We start from the raw sequence: 25588 nt of genomic DNA on the forward strand, positions 1-25588 counted from the left end.
GCCCAGCATCCAGGATGCTCCTAAAATACAAGATATTTGTAACTAAACTCCTTGTTAGTACAAAATGGTTTACTAATGCTTGAACACATATGGCCAGAAACATGATCAAAAGCAGCCATTGCCTAGGGCTTCCCATGTGTCTCCTTCTAATTTCCTTCTTATCTTAACTAAATAGGCATCATTCAGCTTTCTTTTGGCCTCAGCTCCCCTGATGTAAGCATGTAGGAAGATGCCCTATCTCTTATTCATTCACCCTGTCTGCAAGCCCACACTGACAGCCTGGCTTACACAGAAATAACAAACCCCTCTTAGCTGTGCCTCACTTGAAAGAAGTGTACTGTGCATTATGGAAAAAAAAAAAAAAAAAAAAAAAAAGGAGCCCAGCAAAGACGGGGACCTAAGACAATAAACGTAAGGCTCTAAAAATTAGACTTGGCAAAAGACATTGCAGATAAAATCAATAAGGAAAGGATAAGAGTATATGAACACAAAATATTTCCTGGGGAAATGGAAAAAGTTTCATAAGAGTAGATTTTAACATCAACAGAGTTATCCAAAGGGCAAGAAAAAAATCTGTAGCCTTTCAGATGTTGGCCAAAAATGAAAGAAAAACAGGCGCCTTCTCAGTCAGGTCTGGCAGCAACAACCACTAGCAAAAGGAGCTCAAGAGGGGTGGCAGCTGGAAATCCCCTGGCTTCTGAAGCCATTGGCACTTGCTGCCTCTAACCCTTCTGTGGCCACCAGACCCAGAAGGATGTATGTGCATCCTGAAGTTCACCGACCTCCTTCCACGTAGGAAAGACAGTGGTGGTTCAGAGGAGCTGCACAGTCTCCAGGCATGGCCACTCATGAAGGTCTTCAGCTGGGGCTTGGAGTAGGCTTCTGCTCTCATTTTTTGGCATGTCTTGCTTGATGCTGCCTTCTGTTCCTTCTGCCCTCTGATGGTCTCCCACTATCACCTTTTCTGGTAACTCTTCACTGTCTAGATTGAATGTGTGACAGCAACACAGCACCAGTTATTCCAGTACCTACCTCTTGTTAGTTTGCCCAGCCAGTTGGTTTTGAAAGTTTTCTTGAGTTGTAACTCGGGTAAATCAAGTCAGTAAATCTTTACTGGTTCCACTCTAGTACTGCTAGCCCTCCCCTGCCTTCCCACAATGACCCTTCAGTGCTGAGTGAGGACAGACAAGTCACTTTGCGGGGAAGGGACACACAGGGTGGGTGAGCTCACTGCACTGCACAGAGAGATGCAACAAACCCTCCATGAGTGTCACCTGAGAAAATTTCTTGTGGGCTCAGCTGTTGTGTCACTTTAGCTTTGTCAAGCAAAGGAAATAATTCGAATATAGGAATGTCGTTCTGCAATTAAGACCTCAGGGTGTGAAGTCTTCGGAGAGGCTGTTTCTGGCAGGTGGAGAAATGGCAGAAGGTGTGTTTGTGATGACTGTTAGCAACTGGACACCAACTCCAACTGTTCACCTGGCAAACCCGTGGTTTCTAGCTTCCAGTTTCTATTCTTCCTGCTCAATTCTCAGAACCAGGAATGATGTGCTAGACCCACTTCCCTAGATGATTTGCAAGTTAAATGTTAGTCCCAAGGAGCAGTGCACTGGAAGAGGAGGCTGTGGAAACACATTTCTTGACCATATTAAGCATTAACGTATGTCTTACAGAATGGTTCAGGAATGAGGTGAGTCCACTTATGATACCGCTATCATAACCGGATGAACTGGATGTAATTACGCATGCAGCTCATGGCAATAATAGTTGTCATCTTCTCAGCTGCAAACAGAGGTGACTTATTCCCCTTGAGATCATATGTCACATAATATCCTTTTGCAACTGTACTCAGCACTTACCTCTGGCCCCTGAGCTGTAAACAGAACAGACTCCAGTAGTTTGTGTCTCCCTGTGCTGTACAATTTTTTTGCTATCAGTAGAGGAACATGGTGTTCAGCAACGAGTTCAAAGATCTGCTGCTGGTTTGCCTTTAATCTTCTGTTTTCCTTTTGGAATATGCAATTAAAAAACTGGAAGTGTTTTTCCTGGCTTGGGATCCTTGACATGATGATGTTGTCCATCTTTCTGAACATTTCCATGTTATTTTACTGCATTAATGGATGCTCATGTACATCATTTTAACCCTTTGGTCACAGGCTGTGGTGACTCCCTTTTCTGAGCTCTGTCCACAGAGGATGTTACCCTGCTGTGGCAGAGACTGTAGCTCCAGGACTTTGTCTTGTAATTTAAACTGCAAATTTCTGGGTCTTCTGTTCAAGGCCCAAAGTCAGCCAACAGGGAAGGAGGACTTCTCTGAGGGGGTGAATGCCATTGGAATGACATTTAGAGACGGAACATAATATCTCTGGTGTCTAGAAGGAGTAGTAACTCTGTGGATTATGTGGTTCCTTGCTCTAGTTTGCACAAGCAATTAGCTAATTTCACCTCCCAGTTCTGACAAATCTGCTGGAAATAACACCAGGAATAAATGTGGGTTTTTTTTTTTTTAAGTAAAGTCTTCTCAAACTTCTAGTGAGGTGTATCTAGGATTAGCTGCTAGACAGAGGGACTGGGAGAGCGTCCATTGTCTCTGAGCCAAAACCATTTCCCCGTTACCAGTCAGCTTCCTAATCCCACCGAAGTGCCCTCTGTGCTCCTCCACACGGTGCTTGCTTACCCCAAGAGCACACCTCATGACAGAGTCATTTTAGGGGTGAAGACACATTTCTCCCTGCATTTCTCAGGTCTAGAGGAAGTCTGTCCATCTACGAGCACCAGTGGCTCCAGCCATGCTGCTGGCACACAGTCTTCCCCACCCATCACCACGCCACTGGGGGCTGCCTTATCTTTATGCCCATTAATAGCCACAGTAGTAGCTACACGTGGTGGATACAGCCTTGTGCGTTTGATTGTGTGAGCAGAGCTGATGAACTATAGTTCAAATTGTGGATTAAGGACACTTTTTTTTCCCAAGAGCTGCTGCTCTACGGCATTTGTTCTATAAACCCAGATAAAAATCTTGTTTGTAATTTTCAAGTTTATATTTACAAAAGGGTTGAAAAATGGGCATAATGACAGTTTAATTAATGTATGTCATTAATCCTGGAGAAAATCAAAACCCTGATAAATCTCTAATCTTGTAAAAAAGGATTAGAAAGCACTGAAATATCTTTTGCCATCTGTGAAACTTGTAATGAGATGTTGCATGCTTGGAGGAGGAGCCGTGGAAAGGAACAGTGCCAGAGGACATATTCTCAGCAGATTTCATCACTGGACTTCTTGTGTGATATTGTTCTTGGCAGAAAGGTTGTAAGTGGAGTCCAAAGCCATCAACACTGTTTTCAAAATTTGTCCTTCTGCTATCAATGTATAAAGTTGTTCTAATAATTTGTGGATATAAAGTAGGAGAGCTTTAGCTTCTCTACAATTTTGTTTTAAGTATCATGCATTTAAAGAACTAATTGAGTTTTAATGCTTGCAGACATTACTAGTTTCTTCATAGTGAATTGTGTATGTGTACAAATCGTGCTGGTATGCCATACCTATTATTCAAGCATAAAAAATTAATATAAGCTAATATTTCAAAGTTGGTTAAAAAAAATAATAATGTGGCCAACTTCAGAGAACTATTTTTTGGAGGTTTGTACCAAATTCTGTTTTCAGTGCTTCCTGTATCTTTACACTTTTATGTGTAAAGTGCAGTTTATGTATTGTTAGTTATTACCAAGATGTGTCAGTGAAACTGCTTTGGAGGATGCAGACACTAACAGACATTAACAGGAATTTGAGGAGCTCAAAAAGAAGTGCTCATCCTTTACAACTTGAATTCAGAGCAAAATGTAATATACAAGGGCAAAATGTCCTAGTATCTGCTGCTCCTGAGGGGACCTGGGAACCAGCTGGGCCTGGTGGGAAGCATGGTGGGAAGGAACAATAATAAGTATTGCTTCTCTTCCTCCCCAGAGACCCAAAGAAAACCGAATTTGTCCTCTGGAAAGGAGGCTGGGGGCAGCAGTCTGCTGCAGGGGGAGGGTTAAGGCTGGGTGAGAACTTTTGTCTGGCTCCCAAAAGAGTCTGAACCAACGGAGGAACCAGAGCAGGACTGGATTGTATAAACCCCCAGAGGGCTAGGGGTGAAGTCCTGGCAGGCAGGCAGGCAGGAGGAGGGTCAAGAAAATGAGAATATTTGTGGCAGGGTTGGAAATGGGCTTTTTTCTTTCTTTTTTTTTTTTGATGGTAGGACTAATGCATAGTACAAGAAGCACCAAGAAGCGTGTGGTGCCCCATCCGCAGCTGTATTACTTAGGTAATGCCCATGCAACCATGAACATGACACATCCATTGAGTGCAGGGGACTTTGTTCAAGTGGGGTGGGGAAGGGGGTGCAGGTGGAGTGAGGCAGTCAGGGTGCTGTGGGCCCTGGACATGCTCTGCTGCAGCTAGAGCTGCAGGCTGTCAGGGGGTCATTGCAGCAGCAAGGGAAAATGTGCTCAGCCTCTAGAGATGCTCATCCAGGGCAGCTACTGGAGAGGGGGCACCCTGAGGTGGTTTCATTCAGATCTTTCCTGCCACACATGAAGCACTTTTGGTAGAGAAATACCTGCAGGAGGGTTGACCCTAATACACTGAGACTGAAAGTCTTCAAGACTGAAGATGTGGTTAAGACCCTAAGAAGGGGGGACTTTTTTGTTTATCCTAGAAGCTCTGCTGTCCACTGGTCTAAGGGCAGCTGGGCAGAGGGCACAGTGAATTACCCCATGAGACACAAGAAATTGCGGTAATGTATCTGTAGACAGAGGAAAGGGATAAGGTCCTGCTATCAAACCAGCCATGAATGTAGACAAATAAGACAAGAAATTTTTTGACCCTTCTCCCAAAGAGAAATTATTGAAAATAGGAGATGTGTTTGGGTAAAATTAGCAAACAGAAAGACAGGTCAAGGAGATAGAGCAAAGTGGAACTTCTGCACATTCTCTCCATCTTCAGATAAAGACATATTGGTATACACAAGTACAACGACTCCTGAACTTTGGCTCCTTTATTTATAAAACAATATACTAATCCCAATCCCTGGACACACTGACGTAACTGAATGTCATACTTTCCAAATATAATGGATTGCATTCCCATCATAAAATAAATACATTCCAGCAGTGAGCCCCACAGCAAATAACAGAGCTTCAACAGCTGGTGAAGCCGGGGTAAGAGGTACAACAATTGGGTTGTGTTGCTGAAGCCCAAAAGCAGTTTCTGCTGGCAGCATTCTAGGAAAACCTATTATAATGCAATGCTACCAAAAAAAGTGTTCTTTTCTTTCTAGTTCTGTGCTGCATGCAAAAGCTATTAAAAAAGTCCTGCATAAACAAACATACTCTTTTCCATATGACCTTTTCTTCAGTGTTTTCAAAAGTATATTGTCTTTTCAGTTTAACGCAATATTGGTCAGCTTTTATTTATAGCTTGAAAGAAAAGCCTCCCTCAAACTGTCACTAAAATATGCCCTTCTATAGGCATATTGTCAGGAGAAAGGCTTTCCTTCTGTGAGTGTCATCCTGGGCTCAAATACATGTTACTGAAAACAAGTGCATCCAGCAATCATTGCATCTTGAATCAGCCAGACATGTAACACTCTGTCCTGAGAGCCTTTTTAAATCTGTATTATGCGAAAGTGAGGGTTAAATACAATAGATAACCAAGCAGCAATGGTTTGGTCTCATGCATTCTCTTTTTTTTTTTTTTTTTTTTTATAAAATAAGCAGACACTAAAACCTTTAAAGAACATTTTTATTCTTATCTAATATGTAGGGAGTAAGAACAATATTTGCAGCAGTATGATAAAACAGGACATTACACAATTCCACATAATTCAGCATGTATTTTTTAACTTAGAAACTGTAATGAAAGGCCATGGTGCTTCACAAACTGGTTATACTCTGTGGTTATAAAAAATGAAAAACTGTAATATCACATTGCTAGTGAATATCGCTAGCACAAATTCACCAGCGTAATGTAAACAGGCATGACCCAGGGCAGATTACAGATTGCAATAAGTTTGGGAGCTCCTTTGCTGAGAGTCAGGGGGATTCCTGCAACTTCATGGGACATCTTCAAATGTAGCACAGGACTTTAATCCCTGTTCTGCTATTCAGTAACTTACTGAGATGAAAAGAGCCAAAGATGCGCAATTAGATAAAATGTAGTCCTCTGGAAAGTCCATATTTACTTCAGCTGCCAAAGAAGGCTGGTCCCATGTATTGATCCTTGCAGGAGCTCAGCATTTGGTCATGAGTTAACATTTCAGTCAAAGCTGACATTCTTATTAATGGCTGCTGCTGAAGTGCAGGTATGTTTTTCGTTTTGTGGCTGAGTAGTATTACCTACAAAAGTGAAGACAAAACCCGGGAAGCCTGCTTTTGCATGTTTGTATCCTCAGTTTGTGAGGCCCACTTCTGGGCTTTGGGAGCTACAAAGCTCACTCCTTCCCAACCCAAAGGGCATTTTTGTCTCTTGATGAAACAGTCATTAAGCCAGTCTATTGAGTTCAGACTTATCCTTTACATCTCTCTGATGGCTCTTCTTTTCATTTTTCTGTTTGTATTTCATGTGAAAAAACACACCCCCTATAATGAAACCTGAAAAACAGAGAGCACTCATCAGTAAAGGGAAGAGAAAATTTTCTGTAAAGGTATTTCAGCAAAGAATCTGACGTCCACACTTAATATCCATACTGCTTTACCTCTTGAGCAGAAGCAAACGGCTTTGGGGAATGACCATGCAACACTGGGCCAACAGCATATTCAGGGACTTGAGGCACTGGTGGGCAGGATCAGATGCCTCAGGGCTCAGGAGATTTCCCCCAAAGGAGAACTTCTCCTCTAGGATCTGACCAGGTGGCAAAAGTGTCTTTTTTAGCTCCCCTCCCTTTGAGCAGTGATTTGCCATGTTTGTCTTGAATTGTAGTCCCCATTTGTTTTTTTTCCCAATGGAATGGCAATTCTGTCACAACAAAGCTGAAACTCCTGAGAGCAAAATTTTTCTTTGGGAACTCCTTGGTATGTTAGAAACAGCTGATGGACCCCAGAGATTTGTGCACCTATGGCCGAGAATGACTGAGATTTTCTTCTGGCCTGGATTAGAAGTGTTTATACCCTTTATCATCACTTGTCATACCCAGTCCAAGGTGTCTAGATGTCTTCATACACATATATACATATATATGTATATATACACATCAAATATGCATATTATATGTGTGTGTATATATATATGTTTGGTCTTTTTAAATTATTATGAGCTTGTTACACTGTATGTAAATTATTTCCTCTTTATCAGCGCTAGATTATCTATCACTTTCAACATCTGTTTCTTTACTAAAGTATATAGGAGTGCTCAGCTACTCCCCTTGCCCCTTTCATTGCTCTGAATATCTGTTCTGTAGTTGTTCTTACTTTATACTCATATTTGTGTTATCTGAGTAGTTAATCAAGGAACATGCCTAGTATCTGTCACATGATATTTATTCTCCCACCTTCTTCTCAGTGGGAGATATACCTTCCAAGAGACAATTTGTCTTAGTGAAAGAGTTTCTCCCATCAGAACGGATTGGTTGAGGGGTTGGGGTGTATTTTTTGTTTTGTTGCATTTTGTTTTCCAGTGTCTATGCTCTGCATTTCTTTCAAAGAAAGTAAGACTAAGAGGATCCTTGCTCTTGGAACAAAAGGTGCTCAGGTCTGGGACAGTCCTTAGCTCATGTGAGAATTCATTCTGGTGTCAGACAGATGCCCAAGAAATGGTGGGTTTTATGGTCATATCTTCTGAGTTTCAAGGCCAAACTCAATTTTTGTAATCTCTTCAGGTTTCATAAAGTCTTTAGATACTTCTCATTGTTTTTTCCCTGCCCATCTCTGATCCCTGTTAAATCCACCCGAGAGGCTATCATCTGATTTTGCCTTTGCAGTGAAAAAAAAATTGCTATTGAAAAAAAGCTACATATTTATTTCAGGAATTCTTTTAAAAATCCTGTATGAGTTACATACACTGGTTTTTTTTAAAAGTGATAAAGCAGTAGCAACTCTTATTTTGCTCCCTGAAGCTGACCAGCTCTCTTGTAATGAAAACATCTCTAGTCAGTTATCCAACATAATTTTCACTTAAATGCAGCACTATAGTAAGTGAGGGATCAGACTAAGGCATTGTACAGAAATAAGTGATGTGAGAGCTTGAACAGAGATTATAAAGACGTAGTTTAAGGGATTTCTCTGTCAGTTGTATGGTCTGAGTATGGTTTCTTCCATTTTAAGTTCTTTGAATTTTTTTTTTTTTATCTTCAAAAGACAAATACATATGCATCACATATGCATCGGTACTTTCCGCTTTAGGGATTTGTGCATTACAAAAGAAAATCAACACAGAGCTTTGGTTTTGTCTTTTTAGGTACTGAACTTGTTCTTGGGGGCTCATTTTCTCTTCTTTTAGAATTGAAGTAATGCTAACTTACACAAGTTCTTGGGTTTCTTCCCTTTTATCCTCTAATTTAATCCAACTCTTGAATGTGAGTTCTGTAACGTATTTAATTCCTTTGATTTTCTCCATGGGTCTTTCACACTCCCTCCCCTCTCTACAGCTGAGTCACAGTTTCCCAGTCTTTCTCTTGTGACCATCATATTCAAAAATCACACAGGACTGAGCATTGAATTATTCTTGTTCTTTGCTTCCTAGGGGACTGGATCCCATCAACAGTCATCCTGACTACTTTTGCAGTTACATTGATAAAGAGAATACTGAAGGAGCTAAAGGATGTTATGACAGGACCCTTCTTGATCATCTATCAAAGGTCGTGGAAGTCTGGGGAGATTCCTGCTGACTGGAAGCTAGCCAATGTTATTCCAATCTACAAAAAGGGTGTGAGGGGAGACCCAGGGAGTTACAGACCTGTTAGTCTAACATCAGTTCCTGGAAAAATTATGGAGAAGATTATACTGGGTACTACTGAAAAGCATTTAAAGAATAATGCAATCATCAGGCACTGTCAATATGGGTTCACAAAGGAAAAGTCCTGTTGAACTACTTTGATACTCTTCTATGATAAGGTCACTCACCTCGTGGATGAAGGGAAGGTGGTGAAGGTAGTTTTTCTGGATTTTAGTAAGGCTTTTGATACTGTCATTTACAGCAACCTTCCTGACAAGTTATCCAACTGTGGGATGAGTGTGTTCACAGTGCACTGAGTGAAGAATTGGCTGAAGGGCAGAGCTCAAAGGGTTGTAGTGAATGGGGCTACATCTGACTGGTGACCTGCCACCAGCGGTGTTCCTCAGGGCTCAAGTCTAGGGCCAGTTCTGTTCAACATATTTATCAATGATCCAGATGCAGGAGTTGTTGGATGTACCATTAGCAAGTTTGCTGATGACACCAAACTGGGAGGTGCTGTTGACTCTCTTGAGAGCCTTGCAGAGGGATCTAGATAGATTTGAACATTGGGAAATGATAAATGGGATGAAATTTAGCAAGTCAAAATGCTGGATTCTGCACCTAGGATGAAGTAACACTGGCCACAAGTATAAAATGGGAGAGGAGTGGCTGGAGAGCAGCCCTGCAGAAAGGGATCTGGGGATGCTGGTCGACAGCAGGCTCAATAAGAGTCAGCAGTGTGCTCTGGCAGACAAGAGGGCAAACTGCATCCTGGGGTGCATCAAACACAGCATAACCAGCCAGTCAAAAGAAGTGATTATCCCACTGTATTCAGCCTTGGTGTGACTTCACCTTGAGCACTGTGTGCAGCTCTGGGCCCCACAAGTTAAGAAGGATGTGAAGGTCCTTGAATTCATCCAGAGGAGGGCAACAAATCTGGTGAAAAGACTGGAAGCCATGTCCTATGAGAAGCAGCTGAGGACTTTGGACTTGTTTAGTTTGGAGAAAAGGAGGCTGAGGGGCAACCTCATCGTTCTCTACAGCTTCCTGAGGAGAGGAAGCAGAGAGGGAGGTGCTGATCTCTTCTCCCTGGTATCCAGGGACAGGACACGTGGGAATGGTTCAAAGCTGCACCAGGGGAGGTTTAGACTGGACAATAGGAAGCATTTCTTTAAGGGTGATCAAACATTCAAACAGACTACCTAGAGAGGTGATTGATGCCCCAAGCCTGGCAGTATTTAAGAGGCATTTGGACAATGTCCTTAACAACATGCTGTAACTTTTGGTCAGCCCTGAATTGGTCAGGCAGTTGGACTAGATGATCATTGTAGGTCCCTTCCAGCTGAAATGATTCGATTCTATTCTATTCTATTCTATTCTATTCTATTCTATTCTATTCTATTCTATTCTATTCTATTCTATTCTATTCTATTCTATTCTATTCTATTCTATTCTATTCCCCAAAAAATATTTTGTCTTGTTTTGGAAAAAGTTTTAAGCTACTTATTGAAGTTGCATCTGCTCATGCCTATAGGAACATAATACTGTTCACTACTGCTTAACAATATAACTGTACTTTGTTCATGTAAATGCCAGTTTTCCACAGCTTAAAGCAATTCTCCATATGAAAAATGGAAACATACAAAGCTGAAATAGGTGAATAAAATCACAGTTGTAAGCTACGGGTACAAGCACTGTAAGCATGACATCCCTGTATACTTCATTATTTTCTCTATAATCTGGAAGCCCAAGACAAGGCTCCAATGCCTTCTCTGACAGCTAAAAGGCAGTAGGTAATGATGAAATGCTACAACTGCAGCATTGTCTTCTGTCATAGCTGCTTGCTGTGCCATTGTACATTGATGCAGAAGCACAGGCCAAAGAAAGCTATTCCTATGACTAAAAACTTATAACTTTGCAGCAATCATGATATGTAATCATGATAAACAACCATGAGATCTTCCCTCTTATGCTTCTTCTGCAACATTCATGACATCTCTTCACCCAAGTGAATCAGTGTCAGAAATGCAGTAGCACCATCATTTCTCACAGACCTGGCTTCATATCAACCAAGAAAAAGTGACCTACCAATGATGAGCAGGACCCCAATCAGAATCCCAATTGCCTGGCCTGTGCTTGGCCAGGAGTGCTCACGCTGTACTTCGATAAAACATGACTTTTCACTTGAACACTTGCAGATGTTTACTGCAAAAAGAAATGCCATGAGGTTAATGAGAAGTTTAGTAGTCCAGTTTGATTATTCATAAATGTAACTGTTGTCTTGAAATGAATAGTTATGGGCACAGTATACCTTCAAGATTCACTTTTCTTTCCAAAGGTGGTTTTCCATTGTCATTAATTATTACTGGAACATTATATACCTTCTCTTCAAAGTTAGCATGTTTCGGAGAGAGGTAAGCATGAGTAGCTGTAAGTAGGAAATGGAACATTCATGTTAGCACAAGAAATAAATTTAACTCAACATTCATACCAACTGAAAATGCTTTTGTTTAAGGCTGTTTTGCAGATGATGGCAGTTCCTATCTTCCCCCATGGCTTCCCAGGTCTCATTTATTTGCAGACATTAAGTCAAAAGAGACCGTCTAAATGCCTAGTTCTGGCCCACAGCATAATATGGTCAGAGAATTTCCTTCCTAATTTCTACAGCAGGCCAAATCTGATCTTGGGTAGTGCTACATTGATAGAATCACATCTAAACCAAGAGTAAATGCCCCATACTCATAGAAGCCATAACCAACTTAAATTGATCCCAAGATAACTTAGTAAGACAGACCATCCTTCTAGCACACTTACACCATCTCATCTAAGACTCTTTAAAACTTGGAAAAGTAAGACTATAACAGCAGTTGGGATCAGACCAAATGTCTATCGATGTTAGTATCTTGTCTCTAGAATAAGTGGAGATTACAATAAAAAAGCAAGCATGTATCTTATTTTCTCCTAATGCTCTCCCAGCCTTCAACCATTTTCAGCTCAGGGACTTCTGGAGCAAGATGTAATTTCTTGCTTTGAACTAGTAGAAACTTTCTACATACACAACACTCTGTGGCAACAAATTCTACAGTCAACTATCTCCTCCTTCTATCTGCACTGGAAATAACTCCCATAAGCTTCATTTGAGGGTTCCAGCTTTGTGTACTGGAAGAAAGGGCAAACAATGAACCTCTGGCCACCTTGACCATAGCATACATGATTTTATAGACCTCTATTGTATTTTTTTCTCTACTCTCTTCCAAGCTAAAAAGTAGTAGCTTACTTTCTGCTTCCATAAACTTTCTTATATCAGGCTACTCTGTAACTCTGATTATCCTTGTCACCCTGAACCTATTTCCAGTTCTACTGCATCTTTTTGGAGATGGGAAGACTGGAGTTCAAGATTTGAACAAATAATGGATTTATACAGGGGCATAATGATGTTCTCTGGTTTCTTCTCTGGTCCTTTCCTAGTAATTTCCAATATTTGATCTGCTTTTCTGAACGCTACTGATAATTTGATCTCACATTTTCATGGAACTGCTTACAGGTCTCACTCCTGACTCATAAGGGACAGCTCAGCATCCATGATTTCAAATGTTAATCTGGGAGCCCAAGGTTCATTTGAATGTGCCGTTTTATTGCTCAACCAACTCAGTCTTGCAAGGTTGTTCTGGAATCCTTCACACTTGGTTCCTACTCAAATAACACTGTATAATGTATAATAAAAACTTTGCTCCCTCATTACACACCCGTATTTATTGAACTACACAGGTTCTAGCAAAAAACCCTTTGGAAAACCACACATGAACTCCCTTCACTGAAAGAGCTGACCATTTACTCCAGCTCCTGAATTTTAAGTTTTTATTTATCCTTTCAAGACTTGTCCCTTTCACATTGTGGCACAATTACCCTTTGCACATGAAATGTCAGAAATAGACAATTTGCAAACTGCTCTATTTCTTTAGCAGAAGTGATTTTATTCATTAAACACAGAGTACATTTTATTCTTATATGTTTCTTCTCTCATAAGTACTAATGAAATTTTAGCTTGCAACATACTAGATGTCGTCTCTTGAAAAAAAAATAATTAATGGCTTAGGTGTTCAAATAAATACATGACAAAATGCATGTAATTTCTCAAGAACCTAATTCTTTTCTACATGGAATACTGGATATTCAATAGTAGGATTGAAAAGGAATTCAATATTTCTTTATATTTCCCAGAGTACTTAGAGAGTCCAATAAAATTATAAGAATAGCTTTATTAACTTACCATTGACTTTTGAGATTTCCCAATTATTTCTTGTATTCATATCATCCGCGAGAGAAAAAGTAAATGTTGAATACCACCACTGTTCATCAGCATCATCAGCTTGAATGAAAGCTCTCTCTCCTCCACTGAGCGGGTGACAGAAGAAAGGAGGATAATCCATAGCTAACAATGGAGGGTTGTCATTCACATCTCTTAAGTGTAGTATGAAGGTTGTTTTGGATTTCTGAGCTGCATTATCTGTAGAGTTTAAAAGAAAGCAAAGTTACATGCACATCTTGGTCTTACAAGCTGAGCTGTGGCATTTGCAGCTATTGTATAGGTACACCATCAGGCAGGCGGTGGTATTCTGTCTGCACGTTGCAGAGGCAAGGTCTCAGGAGATCCTGAGGGACTTGTGGTAGTTGTCACCACTTTTTAAAAATATGGTTTATTTACCCCCAACTCTTGTTAACTACAGAACACTAGCAAGTGAAAGGAGGCAGATAGACCATCATATCTAGTAAGCGGTCACATCCAAGGTCACCAGCGCTCATTGGAGCACTCTTTTAAGCATGAAACTCCTTAAGTTTCACATCTCTCTTCTATATATAGGAAATACAGGTCAGTATTCTGCCTTGGGGTCAAGACAAGGGACCCAAACAGAGCTTTAAGAGCTCTGTCATTTCTCCAGCCAGTTCCTGAAGGAACAGCCCCACTCCATCTCAGTGCTTGAGGAAGCACTCCTTTTTTCTGACATACAGGAACTTCGTCTTTACTCATATCCCCCAAAACAGTGGCCAGCATTATTGTTTATCTGTGTTTAATAAGGGAAATCTAGATTTATACCTTAGTCAATCAATCAGATATAGTCCAGAGTTTTGAACCCTTACTAAATGTAAATCGTATAATGAAATCTCCCCAGGTGGACTATTTGAAAGATTCTAATGGCTGGAACTAGGAGCTCTGATATATTTCAGACTAACTAGCATATTAGTTTTATTCATAATAAAATGAAATACTGTACAAGGTTGCAAATTACTTTGCAGGTTTGTTTTCAGGAAGCCTAAACATACCTACAAGACAGACTAAAATCTTTATAGCTATAGAGGAAAAAAATGGCAGAAAGTGTTGATGCTGAAAACACTGCAGAAATTCTAACCTCTATATGCCATGTGGCTCAAGCAAACGTAACAGCATATGACAGCTAACTTCATGAAACTTATTTTAATCTTCATTATCTACAACATCAAGACTTATTTTAAGAAAGTTAAATTCTTAAATATATACTTCTAAGGAAGTATATATACAGGTTCCTGTAGTTTTCATGGGTTTAGTCATGGGAAGTAAGATAATTCCTCATAAAGCAGTAAGGGCAGGGGATTCCTCTGTGTGTGTATGCAGTTGCTTCATCACTTACTTAGCTCTGATGCAACAACCTCAACTGTGTACATTTCTTCTTGTTCTCGATCCAAAGTTGAAGCAGTGTATATCTGTCCAGTGGTTGAATCAATCCTCAGCCATTTCCTCACGTCACCTTTTAAGGAGTATCTTTGGAAAGAAATGGGAAAAAAAATCACATATACTATTCCAAATCAGGAAAAATTGCTGACAAAGCAAATACTCCTTTATTGATTTTTAGGCAGGTGGCTTGATTACAATTGTACTCAAATAGAGGGTTCTTGGAAGAGTCCCAATACTACAGCCAACCAGGAGAGACAGACAGAGGAAAGGAGGCCAAAATCATTGAGAATAAGAGTGAGACCATAACTGTGGGAACACCACCATTCCTCCAGCCTGTGTACTGCAGCTCTGCCTTCCTCCTAAATGGGAAACCTGGAGTATTCATGAGCTTTTTGTCCAGAAATGTGCTCTGTGCCAACCCTCATGCCCCTCTCTTCCCATCACATCTCCCACACCTTGGTTTTGATGGGGGCACAAGACAAAGGCTGGGGGGCAGAGGGAGCAGTGAAGCCAGGAACCCTTTTTTGGATCAACAAGAGGCTGGTATCCCAAGGTGGACTACAGCAGTTATCTGCTGCCAGTCTGGAGCAGCCTGTAATTACCATTGCAGCAGCCTTGGAACAGACAGTGCTTTAAACATCACCACATAATTGCCATTACATTATTGTTTAAAAATCCCAAGGTCTTTGGGTATTTACTTATACAGATTTAACCACGAATATATGACCCAGTTAAAGCACAGGCATTTGCTTGACTAGATGAGACCTGACCTCATTCAATGCTATGGTTCTTTAAGTACCCTTTGCACTAAAAACAGCATGCTGACATGCTTGTACATCTTTCACTTTTTATACTTTTTATTTTATGTCCTTTAACCTACTTTTTAGCAGAAATGTGGTTTATGTATATATGAATTCCTGCCATCTGCCTCTGTCATCATTCCCCAGAGCTTCTGGACTATGTGGCTCACTTTCAAACCGGTTTGACAGAAGGCCAAACATGCTAAATTCCCAAAAATTAGGGCAAAGTAGAAAGCCAGATGAGAAACTTCTGGGAATAAAAATCCATGGGAGGCCTAACAATAATATTCTTCAATTCCATTAACTACTTGATGTTTTTCTGAATTTTAGTTAAATTTCAAGGACTGTTGGTTTTGGGTTGATCTGTTCAACATCCCAGCTGGGAATTGTACAGCAAGAGGCACAAATATTTTTTCTATCTGAGACTACTGTGTAAGGTACATTTACACCATGAAACACAGTGCTGTGCATAGATCCGTGAGCTGGCAGAGACTCAAAGTGACTTGATCATAGAACATGGCGTTGGGCCACCAAATGAGCCAGTTTGAGGTTTTGCATCCCACTCACAAGCATAGGAGTTGTCTTGCACAGAGCTTTGCACCTGCGGTGGAAGCAGACATACTGTCTTTGCAGTTGGAAAAGAAAACAAATTGTCAGTTATAGCCTTAAGCTTCACTACAAGTTGTGTATTTTGGTGGAGAAAAAGCCCTTTGTGGTTTCCTGTGTGACATGAAAAGCAACTACTATTCTACTGGCTCCTAGGGGTATGCCATATATGTCCCTTTCATTTGTTTAAGGCATTATGGGTATGGAAACCCTGTTATTCTCAGACCATCTCTGCCTTTTTCCTGGAGACATGTGTTGGCCTTCCCTTTTAGTTTCCTAGTTCAAGGGCCCTACTGGCTGATGCTTGTCACAGCACAGAGAGAAAACTGGTTAGAAAAGCGCTGCCCAGCAGTCTGCTGCAGGTGAATCAGCGGCCACCACATCACCACACCTCCACCTTCTACTAAGAGATAAGACTTTTGTAAAAATGTCTCTTCCTGCATGCCAAATATTGGGTGTGTTTTCATAGAATCACAGAATCATCTAGGTTGGAAAGGACCTTGAAGATCATCTAGTCCAACCATTAACCTAACACTGACAGTTCCCAACTACACCATATCCCTAAGCACTATGTCAACCCGACTCTTAAACACCTCCAGGGATGGGGACTCCACCACCTCCCTGGGCAGCCCATTCCAACGCCTAACAACCCGTTCTGTAAAGAAATGCTTCCTAATATCCAGTCTAAACCTTCCCTGGTACAACTTGAGGCCATTACCTCTTGTCCTATCGCTTGTTACTTGGTTAAAGAGACTCATCCCCAGCTCTCTGCAACCTCCTTTCAGGTAGCTGTAGAGGGCGATGAGGTCTCCCCTCAGCCTCCTCTTCTCCAGACTAAACAACCCCAGTTCCCTCAGCCGCTCCTCACGACATGTGCTCCAGACCCTTCACCAGCTTCATTGCCCTTCTTTGGACACGCTCGAGTAATTCAATGTCCTTTTTGTAGTGAGGGGCCCAAAACTGAACACAGGAATTGAGGTGCAGCCTTGTAGGGAGTGGCGTTCGGAAGATCCCGCAATGTACGGAAGGAATAGCTGTAGCCCTCCCTTGTTAAGAGCTAAGGTGATGGATAGGTTTGTAACGCTAAGGCCACACCCACAAAGGAGGTGCTTGGCGAACGTATATATGTAAGATACGCAGTTTAATAAACGGACATTTTGTATCCACCACATTGGTGTTTGTGCTGATGTCCCCGAGAAGGTTTTAACCTCCCGCGGTATTAGTCCCTGCGACCTGAGCACCACTGACATGTGGGTCAGCAGGTTTAAAGAAGCAGAGCTAATTACAACACGGCCTCACCAGTGCTGAGTACAGCAGTAAGATCACTTCCCTGTCCCTGCTGGCCACACTATTTCTGATACAAGCCAGGATGCCATTGGCCTTCTTGGCCACCTGGGCACACTGCTGGCTCATGTTCAGCCGGCTGTCAATCAACACCCCCAGGTCCCTCTCTGACTGGCAGCTCTCCAGCCACTCCTCCCCAAGCCTGTAGCGCTGCTGGGGGTTGTTGTGGCTGAAGTGCAGCACCCGGCATTTGGCCTTATTGAAACTCCTACAGTTGGCCTTAGCCCATCGCTCCAGCCTGTCCAGATCTCTCTGCAGAGCCTCCCTACCCTCGAGCTGATCAACACTCCCACCCAACTTGGTGTCATCTGCAAACTTACTGAGGGTGCACTCGATCCCCTCGTCTAGATCATCAATAAAGATGTTAAACAGGAGTGGCCCCAAAACCGAGCCCTGGGGGACACCACTCGTGATTGGCTGCCAACTGGATTTAACTCTGTTCGCCACAACTCTTTGGGCCCGGCCATCCAGCCAGTTTTTTACCCAGCAAAGTGTGCGCTCATCCAAGCCTCAAGCAGCCAGTTTTGCCAGGAGAATGATGTGTTTTCCTTGTATCTCTTTTAGAACAATTTTCTAAATTCTAAATTCAATAAATAAGTCATGGTCACTCTTTTTTACCGTACAGTATCCCCCTCAGGATCATAGGCCTCCACTGTCATGACCAGGGTATTGACAGGAATGTCTTCAGACACTTCTCCTTTGTAAACCGTCTTGTGGAAAACAGGTGGCTCATCCACATTTGTTACAAAAACTTTAAACAAGGTAAGGGAGCTTGAGTTGTACTGCACACCTAGCACCAATGGTTCAGGGTTTGTGGCGCTGATCACCAGGTTGTACACTGGAGTTGCTTCAAAATCAAGAGCCTGGATGAATTAGAAGAAAAAGGTCCTTTAAGCAATGGCCCCACTGCCATGGGGAGTTCCCATGGAAAACCACAAAGTCCCCCTCTTCTCAAGGAGGACATTGCATCCCAGATACAGATGAAATAAGGAAGAGATGGCAGGAGCAAAATGACACTGGGAACAGTGAATTTAAATGAAACCATATGTCTGTTTGGAGGCTTCCTCAGCAACTGCATTTCCTAATAATGTTGCCACCTGCCTGACTAAGTTTAATAACTATATCCTGTTTACAGAAATAATATTTATAGCTCTATACGAGAAGGCCTTGGGTGACCTCTGGGTGACAAAAGTCACGTGAAGGTTGTTACATCATGTAGTTTCTCACAATTGCCTCCTTGGGAAAAAATGATGCTGAGGTTGAGCCTGAAGATGGTCCACCAAATGCTGCATCTGCCTGCCCTTGGCCCAGCTGGTGGCAGGTGAACTGGATGTAAACAACATGTTACCCCTTGGAAAATGAGTGATAGGTTTTCTGGACCTGTAGTTCAAGTGCCTTTGAGAATGCTAATTTCAAAGGGAGAGCACTTTTGCTATTGAAATTCATAGATGGAGAGGAAACTGTTCCTTATATTCCTATCTGCAGCATTCAACATATGGGATGTATCACTCACTGCAGCGTGCACTGGATTTAGCTTTGTCACAGTTAATGTTTACCTCAGCAGGAACTGTCTTTCCATCCTGAAATTGAGACATGTTGGTGTCACTTGTCACCTCCCATTGCAAAATCCACCAACAGCCCAGAGCACCAGTAGGGAGGAGGATCTGTCCCATGACCCACCACCATGACCACAGACCATGAAAGCATATAGTTGGCTTTCTCTTTTTTCCAGAAACACTGTGCAAAATCACTAAAATAATACATTTTTTTTTCTTTATGATGCATAAAGACCTACTTCATCGGACAGAGCCTGCTCTACTGGAGAAGAATCCAGCAGCAGAGCCAGCAGAGTGAGCTGCTGGTGGTGGTGGGTGGGTAGGGGACAGCAAAGGCAGGAGGATAGGTGTGCCTGAGCACTGCACAGGCACAGCGCCTGAGCCCAAGAACAGGGCTTCCTGCAGTCTGCATCATGCTGAGGGTGTCCTCACCCCACCACAAGCCAACCCCCCCTTCTCCTGCAAATCATCACCAGGGCAGTTACTGTTTATGACAAATATATATATATATATAAAGAAGAGGAATAAACCCATCTGTTCACCTTGTTGACCTTGACAAACCCTCGGTTTGTTTCAGAATCTGTGTCTATGATGAATGTGTTATTTGGATCTCCTTCCTTCATTTGGTAAATGATGTAGGAGCTCCCTGTGCCAGGTTCGTCTCCATCAGTAGCTTGAATTTCTAATATCACTGTTCCTACTGGCAGACTTTCTGCAACAGTCACATTGTGGTACTGGGGAGAGAGAGATCATTGAAACATGACACACCAAGCACCATCTGCAGATAAAAACTTGAGTGCTACAACAACCTTGTGATCCACAAGCACAGATGTATTTTAACCCACAGCAGCTGTGTGAGGGAGGGAAGTAGTGGGTGCACTTCACAGCAGAGATATAACCAGCTTAGAGAGATCTACAAAAGCATTAATGAAGTGCCTTGCAGCAGTACAGGTGAGCTACCTCACATGCCCAGGGGAATCCAGAGCTGCAAGATGGGCACTAGAGCCTCTGCAGAGTTGCTATATCCCTATTTTAAGCTATACATTTATCAAAGGTGATGGGATCTCTGTCAGTGGGTAAGCTACGAGTATAGCAACAGTCCCAAACCTTTACCTCCTCTGTTGAAACCACTCCATGTTCATGCAATGCTCACAGCAATAGGAACAATACAGCTCCTTTGCACCCAGTGAGCACCCTAGTCACTGACTATTAAATATTTCATTGCTCCATGCACCATAGGCCATTGCCACATTAACAACCCAAATCCATTTACTGTTTGATGTGTGCCCTGACCCAGCAGTCTCATTTCAAGATCAGGTCTTGGACCAAGACCCTGAGGTGAGAAAGTCAACAGCCTGCTATGTAGGCATCTTGTCTGCATGTGTCTAAACTCCCATTATCATCCACCAAGAGCTGGGCAATGCAGTCAGCAAAGCCCAAAACCCGACATAGCTTCCCCAAGAGGACGCCTACACTTGATGGGCCACAAAGCTTTCCTGAGCCCACAGCCTACATTGCCTACAAGTATAGTGGAAGCTTAGACACCTAAATGTAGACATTCCAGCCACTGCAGTGTCTGCAGGGAGGCTTGGGCCAGCAGGCAGAAGTCACAGAAGATCTACAGGTCTCTGCCAGATGCCAGCACCTCCACCACAGGAAGAGGCAAGAGCCTGACACCTTTTCTGGAACCAAGGGCCAGCAGGTATGTGTTTGGGCATGGATCACTGGACCACTGTTTCTGGGTAAAGCAAACAGGGCCTTTGGTTTCCATTTGTCTTCTGGCTTTTCTGAATACATTAATATTGTGTTTGTAAGGGAACTTGGGAGATGTTAACTTTTTTCCATTTAGCTATTTTAATTAATTTTAAAGCCTTTTCTTGCCCCTTTCCCTCCAGAACTTACATTTCTGTAATAAACTGCTTTAATAGAATAGTTTCTTTCTGTACACAAAGTTTTCCACTGAGCAAATTACTTTATATTCCAGAATTAACTATGAGTCGGTCCCACTGTTCACTGTCTAGATAGAGCTTATATGCAGGCTTTGCAGAATACCTTGCCTTTATTTTCACTAGTGGATTGCTCTGTTACTTGTTCTGTAAATGGTTAGTTTCCCATTGACATTCTATAGACATTGAACATATGCTCAAACATTTGTCAAAAGTTATTGGGACATCAAAAACGGTGTTAAAAATACTCACATCTGATTTTTCAAAGATGGGAATCTGATCATTGATGTCGATGACATGTACTTGCACATCACAGATTGTTTGGAATACTGCATGGAAAGAGAACAAACTACGTCACACCAACCTTTCTGTCAAAAATAACTTTCCTCCAAAAGGGTTCACTGTGAGTAAAAGTGAGCACTACCAAATTGCCCAATCCAAGCAAAATCCTGCTGTTGTAAGAAGCACTTGATCTCCAATATCTCTTAGCCTGTGTCAGCCTCACTCTCTATCCTAGTATTCACCTTCCCACTTTCTTCAGCATTGTCCCATCCTGTTTCATTCAATTTCTCTCACTTTTTTAACCATATCCCTTTATCAGGATGATGATAGCTATGAATTGTGTTAGCTTTCTCAATATCTCTTTTGCATGTCAAAAAGTAAGCCCCAGGTTGTTGTGTTACCTTGTCCTCTTGGTGGGCCATCATTTTTGTTACAGTCAGACTTCTTAAACTTCAGATCTGTGTAAATCTAAATGCTACCTGAGCAGCGGCACCCATAGAAATGGGAGTTTGTGATTTTAAAAGCCTACTCTGTCTGGTCATGTGCCATTCAGGTGGATTTTAGTGTTTTACAGACATGCTTCATGAGATGAAAGTTAAGGAATATTCTAAACAAAACTGTTTAGATGGAATTCAAATAAGCATCCAAAACAAATCACCAGCTTCTCCCTCTGTAAGGTTTTCATATAATCTGCCTAAGTGATGTTATTTCATTTACAGACATGTCACACTTCTTTCTCTACATGCTACTTTCCTCATCCACAAGTTTTGCCTGACTATAAGGACTCCAGCACAAAGCTTTAAGCTTTAGTATGGAATCTGGTTTCCCTCCCATTCAATGAACCACAAAGGACTCCTGGGAAGTTACATAATGGACAAGATTCATTTTGAAGATTAATTGCAGCCCTTAATCTTTCAAAATACATTATCTGGACTCTCTAAACAGCTGTGTTTAATTTCTTGGGTTTTTTTCAGTGACTCCCTTTGAAAGATTTTGGGGGAAAACCACAATCATGATATCTTCATTTTTTTCTCCTATGGAAGGAAATCTCTTACTGGAGTACTTGTTAACAAGCTTACCAACTTATCCACACTTTGCCCTAGAGCTGTTTCCTTCCATACTTGCATTATGAATCATGATTAACCTCCCTGCAGCTCAAAAACAAGGCAGTACCACACCAGAGCGAGCTACCTCTCAGTGCTGCTGCCTGTCCAGGTCTCCTCTTATCCCTTGGACACTGAGCATGGGGATGCCACTGTGAACAAAAGTACTCTGATGTATAACAGCAGGCATTACATACCTTCATCTGACACCAGTACCTTCAGGGAATAGTTGGATGCAATACGCTTGTTTAATGAACGGCTAGTTAACTGCAAAATCCCAGTGTCTTGCTGAATAAAGAACAGATTACTTGCAGGAACAGCAGGAACCTGACTTCCAATTTTGAACCGCAGACGAGAGTTAAGGGTGTTCTCCTCATCCATGTCTTTAGCAGTCAGGGTGCCAATATTACTTCCTGTGGCAGAGGAGAGACCAGAGTCAGTCAGATAATGCAGTGATCCTATTCCTCCACAGAGGTACACACTGACAACAGTGATACCAATGCAAAGAGTAGAGGGGCAATAAAAATACAACTGTGTGGAAATCAGTGCAGTGGACACTATCATTTGACTTCTGGGAGATTTTCCTTTAGCATGCCAATCAGCTATTTTGGGCTTTGGGTGGTGTAAGAGGACTGGACTACATGTTTTGATCAGAAGCGACTATAACAGCATACACTTCAGCCTTGAAACCAAATAACTGATGTAAAGACTTAGGGACAGATTTCAGCAATGGGCCACTGAAGTCAAAGGCATTATGCTATGAGTGAAAATGGGCTCATGCCAGTTTTAGAGCAGTATTTCTTGTATCAGTAATAAAAGGGGTCTTTTTACGTTCTAAGTTGTCCAAAATTGTGGTTGTGGGAAAAATGCAATTTTATATTTTAAATGGACCAGTGTTTTTTAAGTAGGGGTCTTGGGGCTCTCCTTCTCAGGTTACTGAAATCCTTTCCACATGAATTATTGAAGTGAAAACAACAGGGCTATTTGCACAGGAAAACATTTCTCTAGGAGAGCTACATTTTACTCTTTGGGATCAGAATTTCTAGCTTTATTTGCACCCAGCTGTAAACAGTAACAGGATTAGAATGATGTGTATACATTGGTAGAGGGTGCTTTCTTACCTGCACCTTCATTTTCTTGTACTTCAATTACAGTGAGGGCTCGCTGGCACACAGGGGGATTGTCATTAATGTCTTCCACAATAATACGAATTTGCAAAGGCTTGTCGACCAGTTCTCCTGTGTTATCTTTTGTCACCACGAAGAAAGCATACTGCAATAAGAATATTGAGATTAGATGTGTTGAATGACCACTGTGAAAATATTTTGCATTTAAATATGTAACTATGTGAGTGTACCAGACAGATGAAATAACCTCTCATATGTTTGTTCAGTATTTTCACGCTGTTTAATTCAGAAATCTTCCATCACCCCTTACTGTCTGAGGTCTGAGTTCTCAACAGAATTTAAAAGTCCTGAATACTTAACTGCTCCGTGAATTTGCTCTTGCAAAAATTCAAGAAAACCAGGAATATCTAATGTTTGTCCCTTTGCAAATTCATCTGCCACATATAGAGTTAGGTTTCCTCCAGCATATCTGATCTCTGGCCTATTCTGTGCCCAAATTTCCTCCAAGAACAAGAGTGGGCAGAGGGTTTTCTGTCTAAAAGACTCCCACATGGGGAACTTCAGGGTAACTTTATGGTTGCAACTGCAAGTTAAACTCTGCTTCTGCTGTGGAGAGATGCTTGAGGCCCCTGGGATCTGGAGTAGATCTGAAACATCCATATCTCCTGTCCTCCACAAATGGCATTGTCCACATCTTGCTCACGCACCTACAATCCAGCCATGGTTGGTCCATCTTGTACATAATACATATGCTATGGGCAGTGATTGCTACTGCCAGACCTGTGGAGAAATGTTGTAGGGTACCAAACTGAAGGCTGTTTACAGTGTAGTAGATGAATGTGCTTTCATATCTACCAAGTCATTTCCAAACTGAAATGACAAGAAACAAAGCTTTTCTTTCTTTTTTTCCCCTCTGTCCTTTTTAGTGAGGTTTCTTGTATTTACTCCCACACCAATAATCAGGTTCCTGTTGTGGTCTCTCCCATCAGTGATGTTTTATGTGTTTACTTACAGTATCTTTTTCTTCCCTGTCCAATGGTTCGGTCACATAAATAACACCATTCTGATCAATAGAAAATGGGAGCCTGGACAGCTTTTCTTTTTCAAAAATGTCATAAATTACATCTGGCTCATTCGAGTGCACCTAAAACCACAAAAATAGGTCAGGATAGGAAGTCAGAAGGGTAGACTGAGATTTAACAGGGATTGTTTCTGGACCACAAACAAAAGATTGCATACTTTTTAGCTTCATAAACCAGAAAATTAACAGTTTGGCAGGGTCTTGGAATGAACTGCAGAAAACCAGACTGATAATCCACTTCTGCTCTCTGAATTGTTGTGGTAAAGCCATTTCACTTCAGTTTCTCCAGCTGTTCAGATGAGCTACAACACTTACCTTTTTATGGAAGACTTTTGGGATATGGAGCTAAACGGTGATACATGAGAAGAAAGTATTATATGTATTTGAATGCCTTGACACTAATTTATTCCATCTCCTTACACTGTCTATTCCTGTCTGTTGTTTTGGTTTATCTAATTCAGAGATGTGGAACGACAAAACAAATATTCAGTACCTATCTGCACGTATGTGTGTGCATGCTCTTTACATGCATCAAAGTCTGTGATGAAGGATCTTTAGTGAGGTGCTTCAGATTTAAAAAGAAATGCAGCAGACTGCCAAATTAATGGAGTCAGTATTATTGTTCATGTTTTACACTATATAGCAGCAACTGCATTTAATTTTCCCCTAAGCAGAATCAACATGTCATTGGCTGCCACATGAAATTTACTTCCACATGACCCCAGAACAGGACCACCATTGCATGTTAGTTTTTCCTCCACCTGTTTTCACTCTGGACTTCCTCCGGCTTTCACTGAGGCCAGTGGGAATAGCACCGAGTCAGTTACTCTTGCAAACAGGATCTAAGGAATCCTGACATGTTGAAGGGATGACAGCATTGGGGGTGTGAGTGCCAAGGCATTTTTCAAAGTCAAACATTTCTGAAAGGCTGCTGGCCTGTTAGTTAATATTTACTGATATGTATATTGCTATTGGTCTGCAGCTATTGGCAAAATATTTTGTGTTTGAACTGTGAAAAGAGGTATACTGTGGGAATCCAGAATGCTGAAGGAGGGCGTTTCAGCCCTTCCTAGTACTTTTGATATAGCAGGTGTGCTGCATTACACAAAACTGGTCACAGCAG

General features: G+C 41.7%; 1 protein-coding gene across 1 annotated transcript in view; it reads right to left on the bottom strand.

The window, feature by feature from the left end:
- Positions 1 to 5766: 5766 nt before the first annotated feature.
- Positions 5767 to 25588, bottom strand: part of CDH17 (cadherin 17) — a 30687-nt gene continuing 10865 nt past the window's right edge. The window contains exons 8-18 of the mRNA XM_074894198.1: positions 24397 to 24528; positions 23379 to 23529; positions 22455 to 22670; positions 21125 to 21201; positions 19469 to 19660; positions 17989 to 18233; positions 14577 to 14707; positions 13181 to 13417; positions 11222 to 11338; positions 10999 to 11115; positions 5767 to 6632 (exon numbers count right to left, since the gene is read on the bottom strand). Coding sequence (XP_074750299.1) covers positions 6523 to 6632; positions 10999 to 11115; positions 11222 to 11338; positions 13181 to 13417; positions 14577 to 14707; positions 17989 to 18233; positions 19469 to 19660; positions 21125 to 21201; positions 22455 to 22670; positions 23379 to 23529; positions 24397 to 24528 — 1725 coding nt within the window. The 3' untranslated portion in view covers positions 5767 to 6522. The remainder of the gene's footprint in view (positions 6633 to 10998; positions 11116 to 11221; positions 11339 to 13180; positions 13418 to 14576; positions 14708 to 17988; positions 18234 to 19468; positions 19661 to 21124; positions 21202 to 22454; positions 22671 to 23378; positions 23530 to 24396; positions 24529 to 25588) is intronic.

This window comes from Strix uralensis, chromosome 1 (genome assembly GCF_047716275.1).
Source record: "Strix uralensis isolate ZFMK-TIS-50842 chromosome 1, bStrUra1, whole genome shotgun sequence".
Classification (NCBI taxonomy): domain Eukaryota; kingdom Metazoa; phylum Chordata; class Aves; order Strigiformes; family Strigidae; genus Strix; species Strix uralensis.